General features: G+C 40.6%; 1 protein-coding gene across 2 annotated transcripts; it reads left to right on the top strand.

The window, feature by feature from the left end:
• Positions 1-311: 311 nt before the first annotated feature.
• Positions 312-22,607, top strand: LOC131832488 (2'-5'-oligoadenylate synthase 3-like). 2 transcript variants are annotated; one of them, XM_059175546.1, is made up of 9 exons: positions 312-593; positions 1,063-1,254; positions 2,164-2,350; positions 4,636-4,826; positions 7,024-7,184; positions 11,705-11,829; positions 17,956-18,145; positions 21,062-21,271; positions 21,771-22,607. In XM_059175546.1, exons 2-9 carry the CDS (start codon positions 1,096-1,098, stop codon positions 21,925-21,927), a joined length of 1,380 nt encoding a protein of 459 aa, XP_059031529.1. In that variant the 5' UTR covers positions 312-593; positions 1,063-1,095; the 3' UTR covers positions 21,928-22,607. The 2 variants fall into 2 exon arrangements, with proteins under 2 accessions (XP_059031529.1, XP_059031528.1); XM_059175545.1 differs by having other exon boundaries at positions 1,066-1,254.
• The last annotated feature ends 4,057 nt before the right edge of the window (positions 22,608-26,664 follow it).

The raw sequence follows: 26,664 nt of genomic DNA on the forward strand, positions 1-26,664 counted from the left end.
GGGATGCCGGGGTGGCTCACTCATTTGAGCAGCCCACCTTGGATTTTGGCTCAGGTTCTAATCTCAGGGTCGCAGGATCGAGCCCTGTGTTAGACTCCAGGCTCAGACGGAAGTCTGCTTAACAGTCTTTCTCTCTCTCTCCCTTTCTCTAACTCTTTAAAATAAATAAATAAATCATGGGGCACCTGGGTGGCTCAGTGGGTTAAAGCCTCTGCCTTCAGCTCAGGTCATGATCTCAGGGTCCTGGGATCAAGCCCCGCATCGGGCTCTCTGCTCAGCAGGGAGCCTGCTTCCCCCTTTCTCTCTGCCTGCCTCTCTGCCTACTTGTGATCTCTGTCAATAAATAAATAAAATCTTAAAAAATAATAATAAAAAAAAAATAAATCTTTTAAAAAAATGAAAATAGAAGTTGGATCTAATCAATTGCCAAGACACTGGTTAACTATAAATCACAGACTTCTAACCTCTGAGGAAGCTTCAGGACCAGCTTTACCAATGCAAGCAGAGTTACTTGGCAACCAGAAAAACAAACCATTTCAGGAGCAGCCTGCTGGAGACCGGAATCCCGGACATCTACCTTACTGTGTCTCTTGGTACAAACTTTTATTTTTTGTCTGTTTCTAACTACTTTTAAAAGTCCAGGGAGTGATTCAAAAGACATGTGTAAATCATTACTCATGATAATTTTCTCAAATATGGGATTCAGGGGGTGGTAAAAATTGAAGAGACAATGGCTCTTGGAGAATCCTTGAGTAAAGAGCGTGTCTAAAGGAGTAGATGCTAACGTCTTTTGGGTCACAGACTCACTTGAGATCGTTTTTAGAAGACTGTGCATATATACCTAGACACAATTTTGCCTTTGGTTTTACTGATGTTACAGCTGTTTACAAACAGCTCATCTAAATAAGTATGGTGTTTGATTTTAGTGAGGGAGAAACTTCTTAGAAGACACTTCTGGGGCTGAGCACCAATTAGTGCACTAGAAGTAACATCTGTGTTCTCGTTAACTGTAAGGGGCTAGATTTTCTTCAAAGGGCTGATGCTTTTTGTTTTTGTCATCAGCAGGATCCACACCTACTACTTCACTGGGAGAGGATGTGGGCTCTTAAATGCTATAAGTGTGAGTGCTGTGGGAGTGATTTTGTCAGCTACAAGGCTCTGAAGTATCACTTTCGACAGAAGCATTTTGGAAAAGTTCACTGCGAAGAATGTGGGCACGAAGTCCCAAGGGAAAGACTGCAGCATCACAGTGAGGTACACGTGGGGCAAGCAACCCTGCTTTTTATTTGGTTTTTAATTCTCTTCATGGAGATTTGTTGACAGGAGACTAAAAATTAGAACAGAGCTCGTGGCCATAGGCCAGGTTGTGGGATGCAGCAGAAAAGCACACTTTTCAGTGTCCGCTAGGAAATATCCACCTCCTGGGGCTTCCCTTTGTTAAGGATGCTCAGCAGAATTCACTGGACACAAGTGTTGTATTCAGAGCAGCTGCCGTGGTTGTAATTATTATTCCAAAATGCTTGTGACGTGTGGGGATTCTCACAGTTCTAGAATTTTTACTTTCAGTGTAACCTTAGAGGTACATGTATATACTTCCCACCTTCCTCTTCTCCCTTCTCCCAAATAAGGGATCAGAGACCCAATTAGGGAAAATGGTTTGCCCAAAGTCTCCAAATAGTAAATGTCAGAAAAAGAGCCAGTATGTCATTCTTCTGATTTTATAAAACAAAACCTAGTGCTTTAAAAAAAAAAAAGTACCCTTTTTTCAGCACTGTGGTTTTCATGGTTCATTTATTAATCTATAGCAGTATTCAGGGGCGTCTGGGTGGCTCAGTCTGTTAAGTGTCTGCCGTCCGCTCCGGTCATGGTCCCAGGTTCCTGGGATCAAGCACCATGTTGGGCTCTCTGCTTCTTCTCCCTCTGCCTTCTCTGCCTGTTTGTGCTTTCTCTGTCAAATAAATAAATAAAATCTTAAAAAAAAAAAAAAACTACAGCAGTGTTCCATCTATATCTAAAGAACGAATGGGCTTTGCTGTGTTTAGGAAACGGAATGAGAATCTCTCTGCTCGTGACTGAGAACATTTAGTCAGAAGCCAAATGAAGACGAGGAGACCTTTCAAACAGCTCTTGTAATTCCTATGTTACGTGTTTACTTTTTCTCAGCCTGTACAGGAGAGGTCAACCATGCAGACGCACAAGCTCAGCTGGGAAAATCTAGAAGAAAGGAATATAAAGCATATGACTACAGAAATATCAAAAACCTGTAGGATGTGTTCGAGGCGCTTTGGAACAATCCTTAGTCGGGAGAACCATGAACTACAGGAGCATCGATTCACAGCCAGTAAAAGAGGTAAAAAAAAAAAAAAAAAAAAGCCTCGCTCTTTCCCTCTGTATATATTTATGCAACGGAGAAACCATATTTTGGTTTTCCCTCAGCGCAAGGCTTTAGGGTTGCTTCCAGGAACAGGAAATAGAGAACGGAAGATGGGACCAGGGTGTGGCTTGGAACTACACGCATTTGGGGTGGCAGGGATGAAGAATAATTTTGCCAAACCAAATTTGAAGAAGAAGCTGGAAAGCCAAGGTATCATTCAGAGAGACAATACAGCACAATTCTGTGGGCTTGCAGTCAAAAGTGGAACCATGTCAGGAATTCAAGTGGGAGTCAGGTTATGGTTTATCCATGTCAAAGACCAGATAAACCACAGAACTAAGATCTTAACACATTTTGCTCTCATATGTGCGGTCTGTCCTCTAAACTAACTGGTGACAGCTGCTCTCTGAAAGGCTCTTAATAAATAAAACTTTTTCCAGGAAGTAGTCATTGATTCTGGATACGCAGGTGTCACTGAAAAGTAATCATTTTTTGATGAACTTTCCCTAAAGAGAGTAGTATATAAATTGGATATGATGTTTCAAGTTGAAGAATCAGAGTGTCAAAACAACAACAACAACAAAACCAACAATCTGTTAACTTGGCTTAATTGACAAAGCCTAACCAAGGGGCTCTGTATCCCTTGAGTGCTGATACAAAGTTTCTTGTTACTGATTAGTTCTGAGTATGTTCTGATTTCCATCATGATTTTTTTCCTGGGATCCATGATTTATTTAAAGTCTGTGGTTCTTAAAATTCCTTAAAGCTTGAAGTATTTTTAGTTTTTTTATTACTGGCTTCTCATTTAATTGCACAGTGGCCAGAGAATGTAATCTGTGGGACGTTAGTTCTCTGGCACGTGTTGGGTTTTATTGGTAGCTGAGTATATATTCAGTTCTTGTGAATGTTCCATGCGTGCTTGAGGAGGAAGTTCATTCCCAGAGAGCATTAGTGAATGCTTTAAGGCACTTGAGCTCTCTTCTAGCCAGCGGCCAATCTAAAATGAATTCTCAGTGCTAATATGAATTGGTTGTATGACCCTGATTAAGGGACACTTTGTGATTGCAGATACTCAGGGATTTTTTTTTTCCCCCTGGTCCATCCAATGCAGAAATTATGAAAGTTTCTTTGATGTTGAAGGGGCTCAGGATATGCCACCCCAAATTATGCCAATTTGTTGTATTGATTATTTGGAGGTGAGGCAGTTGGGAAACAGGAAAAACACGAGCCAGGAATCACCCCCTCCCCCGGACCACGACCAGGAGAGTAGCCTTTATCACTGGAAACCCAGAGATGGATGGCATATGAGTCTTCATAAACAAACAAACCTTTATATCCTTTATCTGCCATTAGCTCCCCTTTTATATTTCCTAGTCACTTTCCCACAATTTATTGGCCTTAGAAGCCCCAAACCCTCTTCCCTTTATCTAGTCACTTGTTTCCAATTTATTGTACTTGTATAAGTGGTGTACGAGCCCCCAGGTCTCATAGCTACTTTGAGTTCTTTTCTGTAAAGAATTCTGTGCATATTTAAAAAAAAAAATGTTAACAGTGATAAAATGTGTATACCTCTTCTCCTGTGACTCTGTCTGTTGTCAGTTTAGTTCACATGTCCCTTTCACTGAACCTAGCGATTCAGTGTTCACTTCCTTCTCCTGAAGGTGGGGTCAGTCTTGTCAGCATTTCTGGTTCAAAACAAACAAAAACCCCACACACCTACGATGTCCCCCTTTAAAAACAATGCACTGTCTCCAGATTTCTACATGTTGGCTTAGTTTTTTCTTTTTGAAAGCACCGTGCAGGCCAAACCAAACATTCTGGAGGCAGAATATGGCCTGTGGGCTGCTAGTTTCAGACTTTTAATAGATGGTTTAACTTGGAATTCTGTACCCTGGGATCATTTTGTTGAAACTTGTTAACATACATGTTTTTCATTTAGAAACTTTAAATGATTTCATCGACTGGAACAAAAGATTTTTTTTTTTCTTTCTCACATAGAACGGCTGGAATATCTGTTTTCTAAGAAATTCAGCCATTCTTCTATAAAGACCTAGGGTTAAATGTCAGCTAAGTCTAGAGGGGGTGACGTTTGCTGTTCATCTGATGCTTTACCAGTCAGCAGAGTCAGTCTGCCCGTTATCACAGCTAGGTAGTCCTGGGGATTAACTATACAGAATTTGCATGTAAAATTAGATTCTTGCCTTTGACACACATCTATTTCTGTGCAGCGAATATGAAATCCTGGTTATTTCTCTGTACAGCCCAAATGTCTATAGGATTTTCACCTCATCATATGTTGGAGTGTAAGAGTCCCCAAGAGCTACAGAGATTTGCAGATGAAAATATCCGCCCAGCCTCAGGTCCTCAGAGCGCTGCCTGTGTGGCTGAGATCGTGGCCCTGCTCACGCGGATCCAGGCTTGCTTTCCGGTGCCGACCTCCCGGGTGATCCAGGTAATCTGAGCCCCCAGCCCTCTGGCCAGGCCACACAGCCCTACGGAAGCCATTCTTCTCCCGTGGAGGTAACGCACATCAACCGGGCAAGGTCACGTGTGTTCAAAGGCCAGTGTTGCCTCCTGCGTGGGGCGACACAGCCTGCAAGGAGCCCTTTGAAATGCCAGGCCACGCTTCAGGCTGGTGGAGCAGGCACGCAACCACGCGACATCTGGAGCCCATTAGGGTTGGCAGTTTCTGCCCAAGGGATGAAAGTACCTTTACATTGGCAGGACCAGGGAACTGGCTCACACTTGACCGATGTTTGTAAATGCTTAAGGGACTTTGAGGCAAAGGAGGTGAGCCTGTCCCCCAGGGCCCTGTTTCATGGCTGAGCAGTCTGCCTGTGGAAGTAATTAGGTGCTGCACTGATGGGCTCCCTGTCAGCCTGAAGACAGCTCGGTGTGTCCAGGAATGGCTGTCCACAGAGCACAGAACATTTCCTGGACAAAAAAGGGATCCCAATGACAAGGATGATATGGTTTTCTCCCTATTGTTGTTATTACTGTTAACATTAACACCATCAGCACATACTTTTGAATCTTTGTAGAGAAACAATATAGGGCAGTTCTGAGGGCCTTTCATTCCAATAATTTTTCTGCCCCTTTATTTAAAAATGCACAGATAGGGGTTCCTGCCTGGCTCAGTAGATAGAGTAGGATACTCTTAATCTCGGGGTCATGAGTTTGAGCCTGCCGAAGAGTGTAGACATCACTTAAAAAAAAAATAAAAAAGAATTTTAAAAGGTGCCCCCAAGTGCACATGTAACTGTTATAAAATCATCCTTAAGCCATGTATTCATTTGAAATAAAAAGTGATTTTTTAAATGTAACTCAATAGCAAATATGACTTGAGTATGATTAAATTCTTCCTGAAGATAGTTATGACAAAAGCCGGCATACGAAGGTTGTATTTTCTTCTACAGAGACGAGGTGTGGACACAGAGCTGGATATTGGGAGCCAGTGTTCAATTCTGGTCCTGTACGACACTCGCTCAAAACAAGGGCCACTGTTCGATTAAGTTGCAGAATTGTTGTGCCATTTATTCCATTCTTGGAGCCTGACAGTACACATTAGTGTATTGAGAACTCTCGGGTGAAGACTGCTCAAAACGCCATTTCTCATATTCCTTTGTCACTATAATTTCTTTTTCTTTTTTTTTTTTTTGTTACTATAATTTCTAATGGGAAATAGGTTTCATAAATTAATTGCACTAGTGAGAACTGTGTTAAGAACAGTTGGGACGGGAGAGACAGGGGGACACAAGGCACCCATTTGAGCTAGTCCTCATGACTAGCAGATAGAGAACGACGCTGGAGTCAAACCCGGGAACGCTTTCCAATGTCACGTGAAAGTGCGTTGTCCCTTTGTGTGTCACGGTCCTCCTTTGACAGACTGCTTTTACCTTATTTGGGACATTATGGTTCCCAAATCATAGGTAACAGGCTTCTTTTACTGACAGAGAGATTCCTTTGGGAACTGGCAACCTACATTTTCCTTGAGTGCTAAAGAAGGCAACAGTGTACTGTTAATTACTTAACATTTTAACTTTTATAAAGTTATATTTAGTAAGAGATCCGAAGTAAAAATCTCATTGATTATAATTACAGGACATTTTAAAAATTTTTATTAACATATAATGTATTATTACTACAGAACTTTTTATTAAAAATCATTCAAGATCTATTTAAAAGCAGAGCATACGAACATCTACCAGGAATGGTAGTCACTTCCGGTTACAACTCTCACGGGTCAGGTTTGTTAGGACACTTAGGGCTGGGGCTGCCTGTCTGGGTGTTCACTGAGGGCTGCTGTTGTAAGCTTTGGAGTATACAGTGGCAAATTTGATTCCTGCCCCAGGCCAGTGGCTCCCAAGCAGAAAGAGTCTAAGAACTTGTGGTGCTAAGTCTTCCCAAGGATTTTCAGGCTTTTTTCTGCAAAGAATACTTTCTTTTTCATAGGCGAGGCTCGGTTCTCAGTAGACCATGATACATTGCTTCCTCCTTTTCTTTTTCTTCTTTCAGAGCGAGTGGGGCTCAACTGCACATATTTGAGCTATTCCACAATGTTAATTGACCCTAAAATGCTACAACTTGAAATCTGTGCTTCTCTCAGGGTTAGTTTGGTTTTACCTACATTGTATTGTTTGTCTTCACAGGGTGGTTCTTACATAAAGGGGACTGATACTCAAGGATGCTCTGAGATTGACATCGTGCTGTTCAGTGATGTGTTTGCCGATGTGAACCATTGCAAGAAACAACTGACAGAAGGGTTGGATGCTCTGAGAGAAAACTTGAAGCAAACTTCACATGGAAACAGGTCTGGGTGAAGGTGTTACTGTGAATTCTCTTGTTCGATAGGTAGAAAAGTCAGCTAAGGCAAACTCTTAGCTTGGCACAAAAGGGCATTATTAAATAATAATTACTTGTGTATGCTAACATTAAATTCCTAGGAGGAAATTTGGAGAGATTGCCTCGGAGGCATTTTTTTTTTAAGACTTCTAGATAAACTTCCAATGAAAGTTCATGAATTTGAGATCTTATGATTTAAGGACTAATTATGTCTTCTCCAATGCACCTTTATTTAATTTCCATCCCCTTAGCTGAAATCTGACTCTGAGGAATGCAAACAGGAAGGGGTGGAAAAGGTGCCTCCAAGTACCAAGAATCTTTGAGACACATTTGTCTGATAAACATTCCCTTTAGCGGTATCCTGGGGTCTCTTGCTGATGTGGCTTTGCTGACATTATACACAATGTCTCCTCTTTGCTCCAAATGTTGAACTAATCAGGCCTGGAGTGTGTGTGTGTGTGTGTGTGTGTGTGTGTATGTTTTGGTAAGTTCCAAAAAGAGAAAAAGAAAGAAATGAAAAAGGCTTGACTTGTTATTTATTTTTCTATTTTATTTTTATATCACCTGTTACTTTTTCCAGTCTAGTGAATTGTGGTTGAAGAAAAATGCAAATATCTGTGTTATAAAATGAAGAAAACAGTTCTCCTGTATAAAACAGACCAAGCTAGGTGCCACCTGAATGTGAAAATAAGATCAACGTTTTAAAACAGTGTCTCAGAACTGTTTCTTAATTTAAACAATAGATTCGTTACCAAGTCCTTGCTTCAACTGAGTATAGAGAAATAGCTTGAATGTGGCTTTTATTGAAAAACACTACCTTCAGGAATACCAAACACCTACTAAATTGTGGCAGTTAGCAAAAGACGTCAGATGAATGGCACAATGGTAGCTGTAATGAAGTCCATTGGGTTGGAAAGGCAGAAAGAGAAATGATGGAGTTTCACATACGATTACGCTTTGAATGGAGAAAGACCACCTTTAAGACAAAAGAAAACAAAAAGGAGAAATGGGAGAATGTGTTTTTCATTTTACCCATTGCTTCTTCCAAGTTTTCCCCATTAAATTTGTAAACTCTATGGTACATTATACCATTGTTATTATTATTTATCAAAACAGAATGTTAATGTACTCTAAAGGCACATTAAAAATAAGAGTTAGGCTATACGCTTCCCAGGGTGACCTTATGTGGAATCAAAATATTTGTTTTTCATTGTTAGGTCCTTTTTCTATACTCCTCGCCCACCCAACTTCAAAGAACCTTATGGACACACTCTCCCTAAACCTTTTCCCCGTCCTCCACAACTCAGGTGCCCTTTTCCTGGAAAAACAAAACAAACCCAAAGTAAAACAAACAAACAAACAAAACCCCCCAAACCAGTCCTTGAAGGTCTTTACTTTTTAGATTTCCAGAATGAGTTTTGAAGTAAAACCCATGAAAAATAACAGCCCTGAAAACCTTGGTTCATTTACTCTAATTGTTCCTGACTAAGAACACGCAAACTCATTTTCTCATCTGTGTTCCTTCTATTCTTTCAACTCATTAAATAATTTAATTGAAACCCTTTAAGGTTGAACCGAATTCCCAGGTAACCACGGTCTTTCCTTTGCACCTGCTAAGTGCCTGTTCATTTCCTCTTCCCCCAAGTGACTTTTCCAGGGACTGAATTGTTTTAATTCAGCCCAGAATCCATTTTAGCCCACGTTTTATTTTGCTGAATGGTTCCCGTGGCTGAATAGGAGCGTATTTGCTGAGGAATGAGGCTTCAAGGCAAACTGAGGAAGCACCCTGGAGGCAGGGAAGGAAGCAGGTTGTCGAAGGTGTTGGCCTATGCTGAGATCTGTGCGCAGCAGGTGTTTTTTGGGGTTTTCTTCTCCATGACTCAGAGCAACAGAGACCATATTGCAATTCATTTGAAGGGAAAATTGAATTAAGCATGGAAAAGAAGCAGATATGTGGGTCTGACAGTTGGTTTAGACTCCCACCCACTGAGAGTATAGAGTTTATTGTTTCAATTGATGCCTGGTTTTTGGTGATATATTGTTTGTTGCTGTTATTTTTAAAGCTATTCAGTTACTTTATTTTGAGAGATGGGTGTGAGAGGAAAAAAAAAAAAATAAAAAAACCTCTTTCTTTTCTTTTGAAACTGTTCTATGTCTTAACCTACCAGTAACAGCAACTGTTCTGTGTCAGTCATTTGCTGGGCCCTGCTTGTGAATGAAATCTCAGGAGACTTTCCCATTAAGCCCAAGGTACTGGAAATCATTTACATGCCAGAGGAACTGTGCTCCTCTCTTTACATGTCAGTGTGTTTATTATTAAAATACCACAACGGGAAAACATACTCTCCGCTTTTAAGGAGACACAGCTATAAAATATGCGTCATGCCTATAATGGTTATGGTTATAATGGGGAGTTCTCGCCATTATCTCCTATGGCTTTGATTTAGAGGTTTTGAAAACAAGAATCTCTGTTTCATTGTATTATCCAGTCAGAGCATCTTAAGGCTCTCCTCCGAGCCACATCGCAGGACATCGCAGGACATCGCAGGCATTGTCTTAATAAGACACGGACAAGACAAGACCTGTTCAGGGACTAGGCTGACAAGAACAGAAGGGGAAATAATATCACCTGAGGGCTTATGAGCAGGCCCTGCTATGTCCCATGCCTCATTTCTACTAATAATATTAGCAAAAATCTTTTGGGATACTCATTGGAGAGTAAGATACTTGCAGGGTAGCATAAGAGAGTACTGGCATTCTCCCTAATCTTGACCCATTCTAGAACTCTGAACTCCTCAGTAGATCTAATACTTCATTCAGACTCTCTGGTATCCACAAGAATAAGCTTCACACACCTATGGCCATGTCCCCCATAGCCCTATCTCTTGGAATTTCTAGTGATTTTTAAAGACTAAAGCCAGGACACCGTGCATAAAAAATCTTAGTTGCCTCAGGGTATGTTCTTTTTCCAATGAGGGTTTACTGTTTCTTTCTTCACCAAATAGAGTAAGAGCTGATTGTCCGTGTCACACCTCATACCCATAAAAAAAAAAACCATGTGTGGAGGCAAAAGCATTGGTGTATTTTAAGGATCCCCAGGTGACTCTACCATGTGGCCAAGTTAATGGACCACTGTTACAGCTTGGTATGTTTGTCAGGAACTCCCTACTAGTCCTTGTCACCTTAGCCCTTGAGACTGAACCCTAATCCATGTTGTCTCAACCCATTAAGACTGTCAACAATCCCATTCAACTCTTCAAGACGTCCTGCTTTGTTTCTTTAACCATACGTGTCTCAAGCATCTTTAGAATTCAGCAGACGTTTGGAAGGAGAAGAAAAGGTCATATTTCAGGTTCAACTATCCACCGTTCCCTTTTCATCAGGATTGTGGCCTCCAAGTCTCTCCACATTGTGTTAGCCCCAGGAGCTTGGCAGGGTTCTGCTGGTTTCTTTAACCCCAGCGGCTTCTCTTTACCCAAACAAAATCCATGTTTTCATCCTCTAACCTATTCCCCAAATCAGTGTATGTCCCCAGAAAGAAAGCAGCAGAGTATACGCCCATCTGTTCATGATCTGCTGTCCTGACCCTCACCGGACCTCAGCCTCTCTAGCTTCCAACTACCTGGTGCCTCTCAAATATGCCTAAACATGGTTATTTATTTATTTATTTTTATTTTTTATTTTTTAAAAGATTTTATTTATTTATTTGACAGATACCACAAGTAGGCAGAGAGAGAGAGAGAGAGGAGAAGAGGAAGCAAGCTCCCCACCGAGCAGAGAGCCTGACATGGGGATCGATCCCAGGACCCTGGGATCAGGACCTGAGCCAAAGGCAGAGGCTTTAACCCCCTGAGCCACCCAGGCGCCCATACACATAGTTTTTAAAATCTAATTTTCTGGTTGTTCTTATTGAGCATCAGTCTTTTATAAACTACTCCATTATACCCAGAAGTAGAAGCCAGCTTTCTTTTAAAATATTTTACTTCATCATATTCATGATTGACTATATCTATGCCCCAGTCCATACTCAGATGCTAATTCATTTAAGTTACTTGTTAATCACCTATTACTTGCCAGTTACTAGGGACAGGGGAGTGAAGAAAATATGCACAGCTCCTGCCTTTGTTCAACTAATACCCAAGTGTGAGAGAAATAAGCAAATAATATAATCCAAGTGGTAACTAAATGTTGTAAAGACCCATCAAGCAGGGTAAGGGGGCAGGAAACAGGGAGGGAGCTCTTGTTTTAAAGGGTGGCCAGGAAAGGCCAACTGGAGCAGCAGAGACCTGAATAAAGCCAGTGCTGAAACCACGTGGATCATCTTCAGTGAGTGTATTATAGGTATAGGAACAACAACTGCAAAGACCCTGAGGAGGGAACATTTCTGGAATGTTCAAGAAATAGTCAAGAGAGTAGCAGCGGTAGAGTAAGGGTTGTGTTTCATTCTTTCTCTATTCTTTCTCATGCCATGTCATATTCCTTTTTAAGGATCCTAATGGGAAAGAGAGCACCATTGTCTTTAAGATTCAATTTTGTATGTACGGAAGGTCTCCACAGTCATTCCTTTGAGATCATGGCCTACTGGGACATCCTGGGGCCTGCTCCCTTCACAGGTAAGATATATTTGTTTTGTTTCACAGGAAGCCTTAAAATGGGTGCCTTTTCAGATTGTATTTAGGAGGGCTGACCACTCTGGACGCCATATTGATTGAGGCATAGGGAACCAGACTGCTTATAGTAGAACTGGAACATAGAGTGTTTTTAGGAGGCACTTTTCTACAGCACATGAACACCATGTATCTGTATGCCACCGGTTTCTAATTTAAGAAATGTGATCAAGGATTGACTATTTGTCTGGTATAATGGAGTAGAGAAAGAGTGCAAGAATCCCTTTTTGAGCCTAAGTTGAATTTGCACCAGGATTCACTCACCATCAGGCAAACTCAGGAGGATGAATGAGTCTCCTCCAGGGGGAGAGATGGGTTAGAAACACAACTTTAGCCCAAACTCAACAGATCATTGTTGAAGAGAGAGGGGCTTAATACTTAGCACCAGTGGATACATGCCCCTCCCTGTCTCTTGGAGGAAGATTTCAAAAAATTTCGAGGGAAAATTGGAAGAGCTGTTTTCTGGCTATCTGCTATGGTAGCCAGAGCTCAAGTCAGCCCAGCTTTGTAGCCTGAGTGGTAGTGTGTAGCTCTGGGGCTTTTGTGGAGTGAGGAAGGCGTCCAGAGGGCCTTAGTAGTCAAGAGGCACCCTCACTCTGCCTTGAGAAGAGGCAAGAACAGGCCTCTCTCCTTGATGCTCCTACTTTCTTGGTACTGGCAGAAATGGTTGTGCCTTTGGCAAGCACGACCACCCTGATGGCATTACTGTTTTTGGTAGGACCCTTAATACTTCTGGTAACAGCAGCCATAGAAGACACTGGACCATGCAAAAGATCCAGAGAAGATGGTAATGACAAATAGCATGTGGTATGGAAAGGAAGAGTCTACAAACATAAGTGAGCTAGTTGATGGGGGCATCCTAGATAGGGGAGGAATCTGAGGGAACTCCTTCAGGAAATGGGAAATGAGAAGGACAGAGTCATAGAATGACATTGTTATGGCCATTGTGATGTTACATTTATCCCTAAGAAGTTGTGGTATCTGGAATGAGATATGAAATATAAAATTTAGTCAGATGTATAAAAAGGGAGGATAAAGTATCTCCATTAGGCAAGAAGATGAAGACCCTGTTATGGGCCCCTCAGAATTCACTTATTGAAGCCCTAACTCCAGTGTGATGGTATTGTGATGAGAGGCCTTTAGGAGGTAATCAGATTTAGATGAGGTCATGGGACTAGAGACCCCTTGAGGATTAGCGTCCTGAGAAGAAGAGAAGGAGACCTCTGAGCTTCCTCTCTGGGCATGTGACAGCAAGAAGGCAGCCCACTGCATACCAGAAAGAGGTCTATCACCAGAAACTAAATCTACCTGCACCTTGACCACTTCTCAGCCTCCAGAAATGTGGAAAAATATATTTCTGTTGTTTAAGCCATCTGGTCTGTGGTATTTGGTTATAGTAGTCCAAGAAGAGGCCCAGATGACTAAGTGATTTATATAGATGTAAATACATTCTCCAGAGAACTTGGGACTTGAATCTAGGCTTCTGTGTGAAGAATATGTATATTCTTGTATACATATATATACATATATAAGTATGTGTGTGTGTGTGTGTGTGTGTGTGTGTGTATTCTCTTTGAGGCAATAGGTGGAAACAAATTGCCAAATTGCCATGAGCCAATACATGGTCAGTGATTCTTCTGCAGTTTATCAGGACATATTAAACATTTTCACTGTTATTTATCCCTTTGGACTATTATTTGTGCAATATCTACCACGTGCTCTTAAATACTTCTAATGGATTAGATAGGAGATCAAGATTTTTGTTCTTTTGGAGCTCGCATTTTGTAGGCGAGAGATTCATGAAGTATCTGTAGCCCTGAAGTATCTGTTTTTCCTAAAGCTCCATGCTCTCTCCCATCTCTATGTCTTTGCACATTGTTTCCATTGATACATTTTTCTTTATTTTTTTTTTAAGATTTTATCTATTTATTTGACTGAGAGAGATCACAAGTAGGCAGAGAGGCAGACAGAGAAAGGAGGGGAAGCAGGCTCCCTGGCAGGGAGCCCGATGCGGGGCTCGATCCCAGGACCCTGGGATCATGACCTGAGCTGAAGGCAGAGGCTTTAACCCACTGAGCCACCCAGGCGCCCCAACTTTATTTTTTTTTAAAGTTTATTTAAATAATTGCTCTACCCAATGTGGGGTTCTCGAACTCATGACCCTGAGATCAAGAGTCATAAGCTCTCCTGCCTGAGCCAGCCGGCGCCCCTAATGGTATACTTTTCTAAACTGGTCCCATCCTACACTCTGCCTTGCAGTTTCTGCTTACCTTTCAAGACTCAGCTCAGTGTGAGCTCAACTTCCTTCTCTGATCTTTCCTAGACCTGCCTGTTGTGCTTTTCTCCTTTCTCCTTGTATCACTGCCACAGTGCAGTCCTCCTGTATTGTCACTGTGCATGAGTTTGGCTTCCTACAGTGTTTGAGCTCCACGAGCATAAGCTTTTTCTTTGTGCCTGACACTGGTTTTAATTTTTTTTTTTTTAGATTTTATTTATTTATTTGACAGAGATCACAAGTAGGCAGAGAGGCAGGCAGAGAGAGAGAGAGAGAGAGAGAGAGAGAGAGGAAGCAGACTCCCTGCTGAGCAGAGAGTCCGATGCGGGGCTCCATCCCAGGACCCTGAGACCATGACCTGAGCTGACATCAGAGGCTTAACCCACTGCACCCAGGTGCCCCTCTGGCACTGTTTTATTCAATAACTGCTTATGGAATAAACGGAATGAATACATATAACATTGGTCCTACCCTCTCAGCCACACTCTAGAGGAACATGTTGACTTTCTTGATCTAGTTCTTTTACTTACCAATACTGTTGGACAATGTGCTGCTCATGTTAAAATTACATATATTGCATGCTTGCCACCTTCTAGAAGCTATTAGCACTGGGGTTTCAAACATGAATAAGACCCAATAAGGTTTATAGTCTGGAGGGGAAAACAGATACATACATAGGTCATTTTACTATAACATCACCTATAATAAGACAAAAGTATGGGGAACTCTGAAATAAGAAAGTGCTGGGAAAGGGAGTGTGGACTCTTAGGCTATCCTGCAGTTTTATTAAGTCCTCTTGGCTCTGATAATCTTGCTGATCCTGTCAGATTTTTTTGAAATGCTGTGATGTATCCAGCCCCCATTATATGCCATATATAATTCTCATTGCTAAAGTTAAAATCTGAATAAATGGTCCCATTTGACTTTCACTAAAAGCCTAAAAGAAAGATACTATCTCCAGTTTCAATATTTTAAAAAATTGAGCCTTAGAAAATGTAAGCAACTTACCCACAGTTAGGTCACCAGAACATAAAGGGGCTGGGTTGTCAATCCAGGGCCTTCAGACTGTCTAGGACCCGTGGAGACTGATACAACCTCCAAGTTCTGTAATGGAGAGAACACCCTGGGCTTGAGGCCAAATCCCAGATCTATTTCATATTACCTACGAGACCTTAAGTAAGTCCTATAAAACTCTCAAGCCTCATTTTTTTCATCTATAAAACAGAGATAGTTGCAAGAATTATAATAATGAGATTTAATTTGAAATCATGTAGCAGAATACTTAGTACAATGAAAATTTTTTTAAAAAAGGTAATTCTATCCCTTTAAGTCTTACCATAGGCTCACCATGCTCTCATATTTGTGCAAATTGCTTTCTTTCTCTTTGGTGCAGACTTCAAAAGCACAGTGGTTAGCTAATAGCAGCTCCTGGGTAATTGTCTTGAGGATTTGAGGCTATATCAGTAGCTCTCAGGTGAAAATGTCCCCCAGAGGAGCAGAAGCATGTTTTTACACTGGCTTCTAAGTCCCCTAAGTTCTTGAGCACAGCTGTGTGAAATGAATTGAAAAAGCCTGAAATTATTATGTAGCCCCGCTTCTCTCCACTGAGGTTGGGGAGTGGGTTTTATAGAACAACAAGAGTCCAGTGACTCCAGCAAGTCCTAGGATTTCAAGGAATTTTAGTGGGCAGCTCTATGTTACTAATAATAGTCAGATCAAGACTCCGATGATCGCCTCAAATCTTCATAGGCATCTTGTTGTTATTCCCTGCACATCTTACGTACGCACTGAACAATGAACAGCACAGCCTGTGTGCCACAATGCAGCCCAGAGCCGGATAGCTGACGAGATCTGATTGATAACATTTCTGCTCCAGATAGGATACTCAGACCATCTCTACCAGCGTCCCTTGGGAACATGCCAGAAATACAGAATCTTGGGCTCCATCCCAGACCTACTAAATGAGAAATTGCCTTTCAAAAGATTCCCACATGATTCCTGTACTCATTAAAGTCTGAGAACACCTGAATTAGCCACCAGTTAGGAAGCATTTGGGCTCAGATCCAACCTGCAATAAAGGGCAGTAAGGTGACAACAGATGGCTTAACTTCCCAGCCATGCTGACTTTGTGCAACCTACTTAACCTCTCAGACTCTACTTCCTCACTTACACACTGGCAAGAATCATAGTTCCTGCATCTCTGGGATGTCGAAGAGTAAATGTGTTAATAATTATTAAGCACTTAGAATAGTATTTGATTCAAAGCAAGGGAGCCAAGTATTCCTGCTTTACAAGTGGTGGCTATGATAGGATGATGATAAAATAAGGCTTAATAAACCCACCTAAGTCACACAGAAAAGAAACAAAAAATCATAAGCCTCAAAAATAAGTTAGAGACCTTTAACTTGGGTTCCTGCCAGTGAGGAACTTGGAAGGAGAGTAAATGTTGATACAGTAGTAGCTTTGAGTAGATAATCTCTGGGTTAGCCAAGTCATCTTATCAGCTAGAGTAGGTCATCAAATACCTGACATACCTATTGAATACCAAAATTTGAGTTAAATTATTGGGTTTTTTTCCTCCTTATCATCATAAATCTTGAGTTTCTGTGCCAGTCTGATTGCTAAGAAAGGCAGAGAGCCTCCCTGTAGAACCGAAATGTCTTTTGGAAGTTGTTCTAACGATTGTGGCTTAGAAAGTTTGGAGCTAAAATATGTGTGTTATAATATGTCTTGGTAAGAATATTTGCCATATGTAACTCTATTCGCTTATGTTTATCATAGGATTTTGATTTTACTCTCTAATCTGTTGATAATCAACCTACTTTAGAACTCTGATTTGACCTGAACAACTGGACCAGTATGAAAAGGCTGTATAGATATGCTTGAAATTAGGACTCTAGATCAAGTCATATATGTTATTTATTATAAAATATATTTTATAAGTTAAATAAGTTCCTTGCCAGTTAACTTTAAAATATGTGTTGCAGATTCAAAATTTGCCACAATTAACAAGGGTGTCATTGTGGGACAATTTAATTGGACAGAAGGATAGGTAGCATATAGGTATGTATCCAAAATAAAATCATATTAGAAATTCAAATTATGTTGAATTGGGAAAATTTAAATAGATTATGATCAAAGATACTAAACATTTATATTTCCTACAAGTAGAGTAAGCACAACCTGAGTTGGTGTTTTATGAGATTGTAGTAGTAAGTCTACAGATCATTCTTGCCATTTAATCTAGTTTTCCTCCCTCTTTGGTTTACAGTTAACTGAAGTGGATTATTTGTTTTAAATTTGACCTTAACACATCTTTAAATCTTCTCTACCCTTATAAATATAATAAATTCCCTCAAGAGTCCGGGTGGTAGAATCTCTTCTGCAAGTATGTGTACAAACAGGAACAATTTAGATACGGAACAAGGGGGTTTATATAGGTTATTGTTGAGAGAGCCTGGTGGCATTTAACTTATATGTAGATGATATTTGAAGTAAGGTAATGAAATCTGCTTCTGGAAATAAACTTCCTCTGAGAATAGACAGAAAATCTGCCTCATCAGAGTTGCTCCTAGCAGAGTTTGCTCAATTTGAACTGCTCTGGGATCATGATGTTGAAGCTTTCTCTTTTAATGACTTGGGCAAACTGGAACAACTTTCCTAAGAAGAAAAAAAGAACAGTTTTGTTTTAAATGACCCAGGTCTCATTAATCAGGGTAACCTTGTATCAGGGGAAACCAGAAAAGGAGAGGAGGGAGCACATACTCACAATGGTCTTTGTTCCTTGGTGTCAACAGATTTAAAACTTCACCTTTATCGCAGACTGTACCTCTGTGACGACAGTGACATGGCGCAGCTGTGTGCCTTGGCCCTCTTGCCATACCAAGTGGATTTTGTCAAGGCATCTGTGGCAAGGGTGAAGGAGCTCACTCGTTTAATGATACATTGGTTCAAGACATCATTTGCCAACTCCACAGAGGAAAATAAGTATGTACCAGCACAGGGACACCATGGGAGCCTTCCTCTTTTCATATCCCTTTCCTTCACACTTCCAGGCACCACCTCTTCCCTTGGTAGGCAGAGGAGAGGGAATATATGGAGAGAGTGAGAGAGAGAAGGAGAAAGGGCTGTCTAGGATACGGGACATCTGTATCACATTATTCTAGAACAACATAATGGTTTGGTAGGAACCAAAGAACAGAAACAAAAATATTCCCTGGCATAACCAGATGGATTGGGGCAAAGAAGGAAGGCACAGGAAGAAGAAAAGGGAAACTACTAGCACAATGTGAGTGGGATGTGTACTCTTTGAAGCCTCAATTGTTCCTTCCTCTTTCGCCAGTTTTATCAGGGGCAGAGCTGTCTTTCAGAGAAGGGGGTCCTCAAAAGCTGACATGTGCGTGTTCTTGTATCTTTCCTTGCCTTTGGTAGAAATGTGCTCTCACTTATGATGAAGGGATGTGAGGGAGATTCAGTGACTCATCTGAGTATTTTAAGATCAACTTTTCATAAAGATGTAGAAATGAATTTTCCATTCGGCAGAAATAGCAGAGACAAGGTATTTACTATAACATATTTATATATGGCACTTTCTACAAGGACTGTGTCTTCTTTGTCTTTGTATAAAGTTGCTACTATCTTGATTTGTTCATCTTAATCACTCACTCTACTCTTTGTGTATTTTTCTGTTTACTATTGAAAACATTAGTCACTTTGCAAAAACATGTATTACTTCTGTATAATTTCCTCCTATTTCTAAAAGTCTTTAAACGTCCTATATGTTTTTTCTCATTTGGTTGGGTAAAAATTTATTATTAAAGATAGAAGGACAGAAGAACAAAGAAATAAAGCTTCTGCCTAAGTAAGATTCTTGGTCAGATGACAAGCACTGGTTTTGAAATCTAACACTTTTTTTTTTAATGGAGAGCATTTATAGGTCTGGAAGAAGAAACTTATCTATCGCTATAGCAGAACAATAATTCTAAGACTTAAAAAAGGTGGTATTGTGGGGAAATTGGACCACATATGTTATAATATGGTAATTGGTTTTCTATTTTGGGAAAGTAATCTGGTAAGGTTGTATTAAATATTTATTATGTGTTAAGGATTTTAAAATACTCAACCATTTTCCGAGGTAATTCTCTTATATAAAAAAAGTGATAATAAAACATAAAAATTGTTTATTTATTACTTGGTTTCAAAAAAAAGGTTGAGGCCATTTATTAAAAATATGTTATAAAAAAAGAGTACTAAAAATAAATGTTTAAAAAAAGAGTTTAGAAATACCTGGGGAACCAACCTTGGGGAAAATAAATCCTATTTTTAAAAGGAATTCATATAAATATATTCAGAATTGTGCTTCCCATGATAAGGAAAGCTGGGAACAACAGAAATGCTCCTGAAGAACAAATAAACTTGCACACAACTGGAAAGAGTTAAATGAAACAGTGTTAAATGGCCCAAATAGAACACAGGATAATAAGAACAAGTGTTAGAGGTATGTAACTACCCACGAGAACATTCCGTAAAATGTCTTTCTCCCCCCTACATTTACTCTCATGGAATATGAAGAGCGTCTCCTGCTTGAGTGGTTTTCAACCATGGTTTCCTTTTGGCACATGGGAATATTAGCTGGTTCCAGTGGAGATGGATTTGGAGTCTGGTGTTTGTTGTTGTCAGTCCCTAAGGGAGTACTGCAGGAACTGAATTATTGATCAGCTGAAATCTGGTTTATTTCATGACCAGGATAAAAAATGTTGTTTACTTCTGGTTTTTCTTATTTCCTTTACTGAAGTAAAAACAAACGACCAATAGTGATAGTATGAAAATATTTCCATTCTGCTTGGGGAAAAAAATTGCTTGATTTTGCAACACATCTTCAAAAGAGATTGTTATGGCTGATGAATGCCAAGGCAACAAAAATACATATTTGGATATCAATCAACACAAAATCCTGAAACCACCTGTTTTATTTTCTCCCATGAGTTTGTTTTTAACCCTCAGCTTTAATTTCTATTTCATTTTTCCCTGGTGTAACATAAACTGCAACTTAAAAGATTACTGTAAAAAAAAATTTTCCTTCTTGACCTCAAATTCCCACCTCCCTAAGAATATTTAGGATATATTTTGCCAAATTTGTTTTTTATGTATGCTTAGTTTTTTAAAAACAAAGGACAAATGGGTTTTGCAGTTTATGTGTCACTTAAAAATTGTTTTTTGTTTAATCTATATTATACCTTTTTATATCTGTACCTAGAGATCTTAGAGATCTACCTTCTTTTAATGAGTGCACAGCACAGATTACTGCTAAGACAAATAGAATGTAAGGTTCAAATACAAACCACATATGCAATATTAGATATTCTGGTAGCAATATATAGAAAGGTAAAAAGTAATAGATGAAATTAATTTTAATAATATATTTAGTCCACTATATCAAAAATGTTACCATTTCAACATGCAATCAATATAAAACTTATTAATTAATATTTTCCTTTTTAAAAAATATAAGTCTTCAAAATCCAGAGTGTGTTCAAGTCAGATGAGCCACATTCTCTACAGAAGGAATAGAGTGGAAAATGCTGATAAAGGGAAGCATATGTCAAATTTGTATAGAGTTGATTGTATTAATTTACAAAAAAGACTGTATTGATTTACATTCTTACCAATAGAGTGTGTCTGTTTTCTCACAAACTCACCCACATTGGATATTATCATTCTTTATATTTTGTCAATCTACTGGGTGGAAAATTATTGTTTGATAAACAGATTGAAAATAGAATTTCTTCTTCTGTAAATTGCCTGTTGGGCTTAAATTTTTCTCATAACTGAATAAATCTGTCTTCATTTTCTGGGAAAAAGACAACCCAGGGAAGTAGACAACCCTTCCATCTGTGTGTCTAGGTTCCGGAAACTTCCCTCCTCTTACACCGTGGAGCTCCTCACCATTCACATCTGGGAACTGGCAGGAAAGCCGCTGCTCTTCAGCCTGGTGCAGGGAATGAGGGCAGTCCTCAAGCTTCTGGTTCGATACGCAGAAATCGAGGTTGTTTGGCACAGACACTACTGTCCCACGTTCCCCATTTTTGTAAAGGTGAAGCAGAAACACACAAGGTAACTATCTTTTTCTATACCCTTAGGAAAGAAGCAGCATATTTGTCAGCCACAAAGAAAGTCTGGAGCAAAGATAGCTTTATTGTGATTCACTGTAAATGAGCAGTCCTTAATTAGCACAGAGTCCATTCCCTTTGATTACTTCTCACAGAACTTTAATTCTCAAGTGTGAATTATGAGTAATTTGAGTGGAATGAATCAAATGTGGATACACATGGCAAATGGGGAGGAAATTGAAGACAGGAAAGCAGGGAGGAAATGCCTCCTGAAGTGAAGAGGAAAAAGGAGAAGGCGTCTGTGTTGGGGGGGTGCGGTGGGGAGGCAAAAGCAAGATGCTGCTTCCTGATGGGTATTAGCCCTCCATGGGCTTGCTTCCATCCTTCCAAGGGCCCTTTTCTTAACCACGTTCCTTCTTTAACTCTGACATCCCCTTTTCTCACTATACAGCAATCAAAACTGAGGTCAGACATGGATAGTTTTGTGTTTTGTTTTGTTTTAGGCCATTCATTTTAGACCCTGCCAATCCTACTGTCAACGTTTGTGACACGTGCAATGCCTGGGATGAAGTTGCCCTTGTGGCAAGACATAGCCTATTGAAACCTCTTTTCAGCGGAGTGAGAGCTGAGCCCCCTTGGCTTTTCACAGACGACTGGTAAACTGGACAAAGAGCTACTATCCTTGGATTTCCATGAAGAAAATAAAAAGGACGCTGAACACATTCCCAGTTAGAGTGGTCTGGAGGAAAGTCTGTATGATTGTCTCACTCTAAGTCATGACGTTCATAACCCCATCTTTAACAAACGTATTGATGTGACTTATCATTTAAGATAAAAGAATCCATTTCAGCCTTCAGGAGAGTTGAACCATCCTCTCCCATTATTTGGATTTATTTGCTTTGGTGGCCTTGTGAAAAAAAATTAAAAAAAAAATCAAAGTAGCCACAAGTGAATACATAAATAAAATTCCCAGGTCATTTGAGAGATTAACTGAAAGGGTAAAAAAATCACTTCCATTTTTTAGTTTTAGTTCATTATGTCTTCAGGTTGACTTTTTAACTCTCTTGGTGATCTGGAGTTTCACTGGGTCACCTGTGTTTTCAAGATTTCCCTACAAAAACCTGCTTGCACTATGTACAGCCTGTTCATTTCCAGACATAAACTAACAAATTGTTACATGGAAACATGGAACTATCTGGAAGAAATACCATGGACTGCCTCAGAATAAACTGTTTCCAAAATCATTTTATGTCACAACTTATGGGTCAGAGTGGAGCCATTCTTGAGGTTGTAAGGTGCTCAGCCCTAAGTAGGGGAAAATAAAATACCCAGGCTATGAACTGTCCAGTTTTGCCACAACTGTTTTCAATTGGTGGTGTAAATTGTTTTGTTTTGTTTTGTTTTTTTCTATTAAGCAGTGTTAGCAGCCACTGATAATGAAAGCCAGGGCCCACCAGAAATAGACCGGAGGAAATTTCCTGACTCACTTGCATAGCAATGATTCATCAGCACGAAAGATGTATGAAGTGTGACTGCAGATTAATGTGAGTGATTAGGCTTCTCCACAAGACAGAACTCTTACATATAAATGAGCACTGGCCCCTTCAGGCGAGTCCTCAGAGAACTTGTATGCTTATTCCAGTGATGTGATTGGTCTGGAAACACTTTTAGACTTCCCCTCAGGGGAGAATGTTCTTTTGAACATCCTTAACGGTGACAAAATTTGTCTTTGAGGTTGGATTTGATTTTTGGAAATGGTACAATGTATTCACAGTGGACATCTGTTATTTTTTTGTCTACCCAGAATCCTTTTCTCCAATTAATGGTTGGAGACTGCATTTCTTCTATTGTTCATTCTGTCTCTGAAGGCTGAGGACAAATATTTTTTTAAATATCTTGGGAAATGGCCACCTTTTCTCACTTTGGTAACTGAACTCATATTTACCTCAGGTGACTCCTCCTTCTCCACAAGATCTACGTTGTTGAGATTGGACAAATTGACCACTAGTTCTGGGGGGACAGGTGTGTGACTTGGGAATGGTACAGTGATTCATCGAACTAAAATACCAGTATAGCACCCCATTCTGGAATTTGGATTTGAACTGGTGGCAAAGAATTTCTTCTGCTGCTATGAGGGGAGCATGAAAACACAGGTCATCATCTTGCTGCTCCACAGGGACAGCCTGCCTAAAAATGAAGTCAGTACAAAAGAAAGCTGATTTGAGAAGTGAGCAACAATGCACATATATGCAAATATGTTCACATCGGTATCATGAGAGAGATCAAGTCTTGGTTTGTGCTCCTAGATACAGATGTATCTGGAACAAAAACTCTTGTGTCACAAGCCAATAAATTCCCCCTTTGCCTACTAGGTTTGATTTGGGGTTCTACCTTACAACCAAATGAGCCCTGATTAGTCCAGTAGAACAAAGCCAGGTCTGGTCAATGAATTAACTCATCATCAAGGAGTAAGGAAGACACCAATACACTGATAATACATTTCTACTCAAGAAACATTCATTGAGCACCTGCTAAGTATGTGATCTAATAGTCCAGATGCTAAAGTAAACTAGTTGGTTCAGGGGAAGGAGTTTTCAGCCCACAACAGACACTGCTTTTCTTCTTCCTTTACTCAAATGAATTCAGAGGATCATTTCCAAAGAGGAGTTCATGGCTGGAATGTCTTTGCCAAAGATGGCATTCTTGAGCACTGTCAGAGCATGTTATTAGTTTCCTGAGGTGACTAATTTCTTAAGAAGACAACAGTCATTTGAGGTTATGAGTTCTATCTTTTTAAAAATAGAGTCCCATTTTCCTTCTGTGGTCATACCTCCTACAGAACATGAGAACACAAGAATTTCTATGTAGGGGAGCAGGAGGATGATTAGCACATAATACATAAATTTATTTCAGAGTCGGAAGAACTCCTGAACTCTGTGAGATCTGACATTGGAGGGAGAGAGGCAGTGAGTGGGGAAGAAGTCAACTCTGTCACCAGTTTTAGATCTACATTTTTCAGCAGCATTTTTTCACTTGAAGAGGCTCTTCCTTACATCAGTTTGGTGGGTTTTTTTGTTTTTGTTTTTGTTTTTGTCTACTCGGAGGATTAAAAAAAAAAACAAAACAGAATAATATAGTGTGATTTTGCTCTGAAATGAGAAAGGTCCGATTTCTTTGGTTGCAAGGTATGTGATCCACTCAGATAAAAAGTAAGAATTTAGTGCAGGGCGCTTGGGCCAGCAGCTCTTGTCATCCCTGCGTGGACTTCATACCTTTAGCTTCTCCTTTCATCTCTGCCTTTCTCTGCATCTGTTCTCTGCACCATTCGGCATCTCCTCTTTCTACTCAGCAGCTTCCTATACTGACTGATGGTTTCTTCTTCCTCATCACTTGTGCTTGCACAGACCACAGCTCTCGTGAAGGTGACTCTTCCAATTTCCCCTCCCAACTCAACCTGGCAAAATCCTTTCGTGTTTCTTAGGTCACATTCCTGGGGGGACAGACTGATCAGTCCAGTTTGGAGTTTCGAGCCAGGTTACCCAGAATCACCGGCGAATCATGGGGCAGCTGTGGTCAGGATGGGGCAGGGTCATGTGGAGCCTAATGAGAACACCCAAGAAGCAGGAAGCCTTGGGACTGTGGGTGCATGGGGCAGGTTCCATGGCTACTACCCTGTTCAGTGTAGTCCTCCTTTGTGTGTCTGTGGCTTTCCTCACCAGCCCTGGTGAAAACAAGTCTGCAGAGAAGGTTAGTAGCTGTCATTTGTAGGTCACACAAATATTCCTATTTCTCTGGTGATACCAACTCTTAAAAATTTTCAAAGACTTTGTAAGAAGGCAGGAAAAAGGTACCTTTTCTTCAGTAAGTCAGCAAGTGGAAGAAAGCATGATCAGAAGAAGCAACAAGTAATAGCAGTGGGTGGGGGGTTGGCAAAGTAATCTGGGGGGACAAAGAGAAAATAAAGAGACTGGAGAACCAGTTTGGGGCTGAGAAATACACCCCGGGAGGATTTCAATATTATGCACTAGACCCAGACTACCCTTGTTCTACCTTCTCCTGCCTACTCACAACCGAGGGATGTGTTGGATCCCATAGATCAATATTTGGGGTGTCCTACTGCTAGGCTAGTAGGAGAAGACTAGTTCGGGAAACTTGCCCCCCATTTATGACCTCGCTTTTATAGAAAAATGCACCCTCAGGGTTGAACAGCTGACTTACAATGTATTTGTGGTGTATCATTGCCCCTACCAAGTGAGAACTGCTATAGTTAGCAATCTGGGGTTTTCACTTGCAAACCACTCAAGAATCCGTGCTTCTTGAGAAGCGGCTTCTGCTTGCCTTTCCCACAGCCTACTTTGTTCCAAGGTACAAAGTGCTACCAGGCTTTAGTCAGGTTTAGAGAAGTGACTTTAACAGGAGCTAAAAGAGATTTGCATGGTCTCTGGTAAAGGGATTAAAACTAAGTCCAAATGTTGTTAAAGCCTAAGTGATAAAACACTGGGAGCTGCTCTTTCGGTAGAAGAAAGGCAGCCATATCTCTTTGCCCCTTCTGTTTTTCTCCAGCTTCCAGAAAAGGTAGAGGGGCAACATTCCCTTCTCTCCTTTATTCCTTTCTGCACTCTGCCCCAAGAGGCTGGTTACATCCGAAAGGGCAGGGCTGTGCTGCCCACTAAAGAATGTGTTAGGTAGCTTTAGGCCAAGAGCTCAAATTTAAGTCTGATCAGAAACACCTGGTAAGGGCGCCTGGGTGGCTCAGTGGGTTAAGCCTCTGCCTTCGGCTCAGGTCATGATCTCAGGGTCCTGGGATCGAGTCCCGCATCGGGCTCTCTGCTCAGCAGGGAGCCTGCTTCCTCCTCTCTCTCTGCCTGCCTCTCTGCCTACTTGTGTTCTCTGTCAAATAAATAAATAAAATCTTTAAAAAAAAAAAAAGAAAGAAAGAAATACCTGGTAAAGTGGTGAATTATCCAGATCTTCTCCTGTAATTTGGTCAGCAGGTCTGGGTGTGGCCCAGGAACTTTTTTTTTTTTTTTTTTAATGAGCAAGCCAGATGCTTCTGGTATGGATATTTTATGTATCATATTTGGGAAAGAAAGCCTAGATCCTGGGGCAGAACCTGGCTGTACCGCTAAGATGCAGTGTGTGTGTGTGTGTGTGTGTGTGCGCGCACGTGTATGCATGTGCTTACCCTCCTTTAGCTCTGGGCTCCAGGAAAGCTTGTTGCTTACACAGGTCATACCTGGCTCAAAGGAGCTCAACATTTGAATCGGGGCCAAGGCCAAATGGAGTAATAGCTCCCACTAGGTAGGCCAAGGACCTTCCTGGGTAGAAGTCATTCTCAAATCTTGTTGCACATTGAAACAACCTGGAGAGTTTTAAAAAACACTGATGCCTGGGCCA

Source organism: Mustela lutreola, chromosome 5 (genome assembly GCF_030435805.1).
Source record: "Mustela lutreola isolate mMusLut2 chromosome 5, mMusLut2.pri, whole genome shotgun sequence".
NCBI lineage: Eukaryota > Metazoa > Chordata > Mammalia > Carnivora > Mustelidae > Mustela > Mustela lutreola.

What these genes read in the sequence shown, in the direction of transcription:
- LOC131832488 (XM_059175546.1), top strand. Translation starts at nt 1,096, where the DNA reads ATGTGGGCTCTTAAATGCTATAAGTGTGAGTGCTGTGGGAGTGATTTT. An exon ending in CAAACTTCACATGGAAACAG is followed by an intron (nt 7,185 to 11,704) that starts GTCTGGGTGAAG and finishes TTCCTTTTTAAG; the next exon opens with GATCCTAATGGGAAAGAGAG. An exon ending in GTGAAGCAGAAACACACAAG is followed by an intron (nt 21,272 to 21,770) that starts GTAACTATCTTT and finishes GTTTTGTTTTAG; the next exon opens with GCCATTCATTTTAGACCCTG.